We start from the raw sequence: 5,211 nt of genomic DNA, 5'->3' as shown, positions 1-5,211 counted from the left end.
CTTTAGTTCCCAAATGCTGTGGACAGGCCTCATTAGTCACCCTTGGGCTGGGAAACCCAGAGAGGTCACATTTGCGTGTTTGAATATGATATGAAAGTCGGCATGCCCACCGCAAATATGTGCCACGCCGGTGCAAAGTTCTGGATGCCCTGTGGAGCCTGAGGAGATGTTAGTCTGGCTCTTAACAGATAATCTCACCGATATGTGTTAAAGTACATTTACAGTGTTTCCGACACAGAGGTCCAACGTCGGGTCTTCCTGAACCACAGGGAAAACACTTTTTAAAAAAATGAATCGGTGTTGATATAGTTGGACAATGAAGTGTTTAGTTTTCACAGTAAAAACAAGCTGGTTTAGGCATGGAGCAAAAGTGCTTTTCCTGGAATGTGTCTCTCAGAGAAGTGTTTTTGGGGATGTCCGTTTCCAGCACGGAGTACATGTTTTCAGGTGTGTCTTTGTCTGTTTTTCATCAGTGCTGCTGTACAACTATATATATATATATACACACACACACACACACACACACACACACACACAGGCTGAAATTGCTTGTCCCAAGCGGAGTCGTAGCGAACCAGAGCCTAATCCGGCAGGACAGGGCGTATGGCTGGAGGGGGAGGGGCCACACCCAGGACGGGAGACCAGTTTATATATATAATGTGCATATTTACAAATTTGTGGTCGCATTCTTTTGGCTGCAGCTGGTTCTTTGTTTTCAGAAAACAAACACACTCTGTCTGTTCTCATTACCTTTGTAATTTCTCTATTTCCCCTCCATCTCTCCTCAGTCTGTGGGACTGAAAATCTGCTTGGAGTCTCTCGGTGCAAAGCGCTGCTCTGCCGCCTGCCCTCCTCCTGTGTGTGTGTGTGTGTGTGTGTGTGTGTGTGTGTGTGTGTGTCTATGCATGGGGGGGTTCAGCTGATGTAACGGGGGCTGTCTGGCCAGTCCTATAAAGGGGAGTGCCGTGGGGGAGCTTCTCAGAGCAGCCGAGCTGCGCCGGGTTGCATGCGTGTGAGCGGCATACGGGTGCGAGGAGGATTGAAGAAGGGACTCCCTGCTGTTACATAAGCAGACGGACGTGTGGAAACACACTGGAGAGACTCCTGGAGGCACTCTGGGCAACACTCACGCTCAGCCCTCGGACCTGCAGCTGGATGTGGTCATCGGTGTCCAGCTCCCCTCCCGGGAACTCTCTGTGTTTGGTCGTTTTTTCATATCACTGCGGGGGACAGAACAAAAACATGCTTCTTCTGAGACAAAGGAAACACCCACGATTTCCCACTGCTCTTCTTCTCCTGTCCTGCATCTCCCTGGCGGTGAGTCCTGTAGCAACACACACCTCCACACACGTCGGGTTACCTGTCACTGTAGAGCTCCACCTCCTGGGACCACCTCAAGGGGTGTCTTGACAGGCTTTATGGCTTATTTCAGAGATGAAAAGTTTCCTGCTACAGACTCATGTGCTTCTTGTGTAGAGGGAGACAGAAAATCCCGATGAAAGATGTCTTCTGCTGCAACAGACACACTCACACTGTAGGGTTATTTCAACTTAAGGGGTTCAACAGTGTCCTGGGCTCTGGACCCCACCAAAGCCTGTGCAGCGGTGGTCTGATTTGGGCACGATACTGTACATGTATGCATTTTGCGTCCATGAAGGGTCAGCAGGGGACGTAGCGGTTACAGCTGCAACAGTGCACTCAAAGAACTCGGGCATGAATTTCACCTCCAGCTGTAGGACCCTTGTTCGAAGTACTAACACTGAACTGATACAGAAAAAAATGGCCCGGTTGTTTAGATGAGTAATTCACTGTAAGTTTACATTTTAAGTTGTTACAGGAAAGTAGAAGATAAATCAATGAACGCAGTGTAAACGTGACGAAGTTTGACACCTACCTGACTTCTGTCCCCTAGCCCCATTGCTCGCTCTGACACCTGTCTCGATCTCCCACTGCAGTTCCAGGTGGAAGGTGGCTGCCCCGAGCAGTGTTCCTGCCCCCCGTCGCTGCCCTCCTGCCCTACGGGGGTCAGCTGGGCCACGGACGCCTGCGGTTGCTGCAGAGTATGCGCACGGCAGTTTAACCAGGACTGTGGCCCCAGCGAACCCTGCGACCACATCAAGGGCCTGCGCTGCCAGATGGGGGCTGGCGGGGACCCGGAGCGAGGCCTGTGCCGAGGTGAGGATGGGCGGGGCGGGGTGCTGATCACACAAAGACACGAAGTTTCCCATGAGCTCATCATGGCGAATAATGTAATATATGAGGTTCTGTCAGAGGAGCCCTCTGCAGTGTGCTGACGCAAATACGTTATAAAAAATAATATGAAAACACATGTCATACATGTTCCCACCCTGCAGCTGAGGCCCAGGGGCGGCCCTGCGAATTCGATGGGCGCCTCTACCAGCACGGCGAAGACTTCCGACCCAGCTGCCACCACCAATGCAGCTGCATGGATGGTGTGGTGGGCTGCATGCCGCTGTGCCCTCACCGGGTGCCCCTGCCCGATTGGCGCTGCATCAGGCTGCGACTCGCCAGGCCGCCTGGGAGCTGCTGCGACGAGTGGGTCTGCGATGATGACAACCACATCGCCGAAGACTCAGGGGAGCCCCAACCAGGATCCCCCCCGGTCCCTCAACCACACCCTGACCCAGCCAGCAATGAGCTCGTGCTGATACCCTCAGCCCTGGACATCAGCGCCGGGACCCTTTTTGACGGTGGGCATCTTGTCTCACAGGTCTAACTTCACCAGTCCAGAGCTGTTGGCAACTACACTGACTCCTCAGCTTGCAAATATAACTGTGAGCAGAAATCTGTTTGTAATTTGATTTGTTTTTAAGTCACTTTTACCACAATTCACAGTCAACGAAAGCTCAATCATACAGGCATCCTTCGATTTATTGACATTTAAGTTCTGCAAAAACCTCGACTAAAGCTATCATCAATAAACAGAACTTTGTCTTTATTAGCAGTGAGTTATGTTAAAAATTGAAACTCATTTAAAACGGCTGGAAATTAAAACTCCTCTAAAATGATGGCGATTAAATAATTTTTTCCCGAGTGCTCTTACTGCCCTCTATCAGCTCAGCAAGCAAAGGCAGGTCGTGCCTGTGCCGCTTCAGACAGAAATTTCAGAATAAGTGATAAATGAATGAAGTGCAATTAAGCATAAATAAATGAACTGGAAAATGTGCATATTTCTGAGAAAAATGTATGGACTTACTAATTAATGGTCATAGAGACTTACTGTGTGTTGCTTGTTGACACGCATCCCCCATGCAGAAGGGATGACTCTTCCGGTGTCACACGCCCAGCTCATGTCCAAGTGCTTCCCCCAGACCACTGATTGGTCTCCCTGCTCCGCCACATGTGGGATGGGCGTGTCCAGCAGAGTAACCAATAGCAACGCGGCGTGCCGACTCAACAGTGAGACGCGACTGTGCCAGGTGCGACCATGCAACCTTGACCTTGGCTACTCTCTCAAGGTAAGTAAGATGACGACACTGGAGAGCCATGGTGCTGAGCCTCAGCATATTTCACTTCCCAACATCGATTTCTAATTTTAATTTTAGCAACAATATGTACATGTGAAGGGAGGTATGGTGGCGTAGTGGGTTTGGCCTGTGCCTGCTGTGTGGTGGGTTTGGGGTTTGAGCCCTGCTTGGGGTGCCTTGCAATGGACTGGCGTCCTGTCCAGGGTGTGTCACCTCCCTCTCCAGCCTTGCGCCCTGGGTTATGGTCCAGTTTGCCGCAACCCTGCTCGGGACAAGTGGTTGTAGGCAATGTGTGTATACGTGTATGTATGAAAGACAGCATATTCAGCAGCTCCATCGCCTCCTTTCACTCTGCTCTTCTCACCCAGGGAGGCAGGTGCGAGCACACGGTGAGGCCTCGCAAGCCGGTGCGGATCACGTTTGCAGGCTGCTCCACAGCACGCCGGTACCGTCCCAGGGCCTGTGGGTCCTGTGGAGACGGACACTGCTGCGTGCCCTCGCTCACACGTACCGTGCGCCTGCGCTTCCGCTGTCGAAGCCGGCGGGGCTTCGCGCGCGACGTCATGTGGGTGGAGCGCTGTAGTTGTGATACCAGCTGTCCTGTTTCCAGCCTCCCAGCTTCCCCGAGCCTGCCCAGCGACATCCACACCTACAGCCACTGAGACCCGCTGTCCACTCGGACACGCCTGGGTTTGGACCGTGTGTGGCTGCAGTCGTCGACTGTCCAGGGTGGGACTCAATGTCCAACTGTGTCAGGGGTGAGGACTCAGTGTCTCCCCTTCCCACCAGCAACAACAATCACACAAATGGCTCATCTCATGCACCTCATTTATGATTTATGAGATTAGGAGGGTTTTTCCGGACCATCTGGACTCTCTCTGACCTCAGTAGCAAAGTTAAGTGTTTGATGATGAATAATTGGCAGGTTTATAAATCACAAGGCTGTAAAACCGTAAAGCACTTCACGAAACTGTAAATGCACGCTCCTCTCCAGAACTGCCCATCTGCTTCATCTTTAATTTGAAGCTGTCTTTTACCCCCTCTCTGTAAGATCACAATGTTTACCGTAGCAACCGAGTTATGCTACACATATACATCACTATGTGTATCCTTCCGAGACCCAACGAAAAAAGTTTTTTGGACAAATTTATAAGATTTCTATGAAGTTCTCAAAGACCCACCCCTAAACACATGGTGTCGTTTAAAAGCACAGAATGTCCTCTGTATGGTGCTTTAATACCGAACATTATAGCATATTCAGTTTGGGAGGTACACTTCAAAACATTTGCCCACTAGAGTGGACAACAATGAAGGGCTTTGTCTTAGGGGGATAATTCTGGTAATACTGTATATTTGTCATTGTACATAACTTTTAGATTAATCTTGTATGTGTGATTGTGATCTGAATTTTTGTACAGTCTTCACAGCTGGTGGAGCAAATTGTTTTTGTAAACTTGCTTCTTTTTTGAAGTGTACCTTAAATGTCCGAGAGAATCATTCAAAATATTTAATGTGTATAATGAGAAGTCTCACTTTTATTGTATTTAATTGTCAGTGTTTTTGCTGTGTGTTTCTAAAAAGAAAATAAAGTACGAAAGCGTGGCAGAATTTAATTTCTGTGAACAGTTAAAAATACATGAGTAAAAAGATAACAACACTTGTATTACAGACATTTGTGTTTTACATTCTGATATTGCCCTACTGGATCTTTTGAGGATGATTG

At 49.3% G+C, this 5,211-nt stretch overlaps 1 protein-coding gene across 1 annotated transcript; it reads left to right on the top strand.

Annotated features, from left to right (window-relative positions):
- Positions 1-1,651: 1,651 nt before the first annotated feature.
- On the top strand, positions 1,652-4,804 carry ccn1l1 (cellular communication network factor 1, like 1). The gene is made up of 5 exons (XM_029252840.1): positions 1,652-1,671; positions 1,913-2,175; positions 2,355-2,711; positions 3,277-3,483; positions 3,861-4,804. Exons 1-5 carry the CDS (start codon positions 1,652-1,654, stop codon positions 4,148-4,150), a joined length of 1,137 nt encoding a protein of 378 aa, XP_029108673.1. The 3' UTR covers positions 4,151-4,804.
- Positions 4,805-5,211: the final 407 nt, after the last annotated feature.

This window comes from Scleropages formosus, chromosome 6, assembly GCF_900964775.1.
Source record: "Scleropages formosus chromosome 6, fSclFor1.1, whole genome shotgun sequence".
Classification (NCBI taxonomy): domain Eukaryota; kingdom Metazoa; phylum Chordata; class Actinopteri; order Osteoglossiformes; family Osteoglossidae; genus Scleropages; species Scleropages formosus.
The sequence above is the reverse complement of the archived record's forward strand: the minus strand, read 5'-3'. Positions and strand labels throughout refer to the sequence as shown.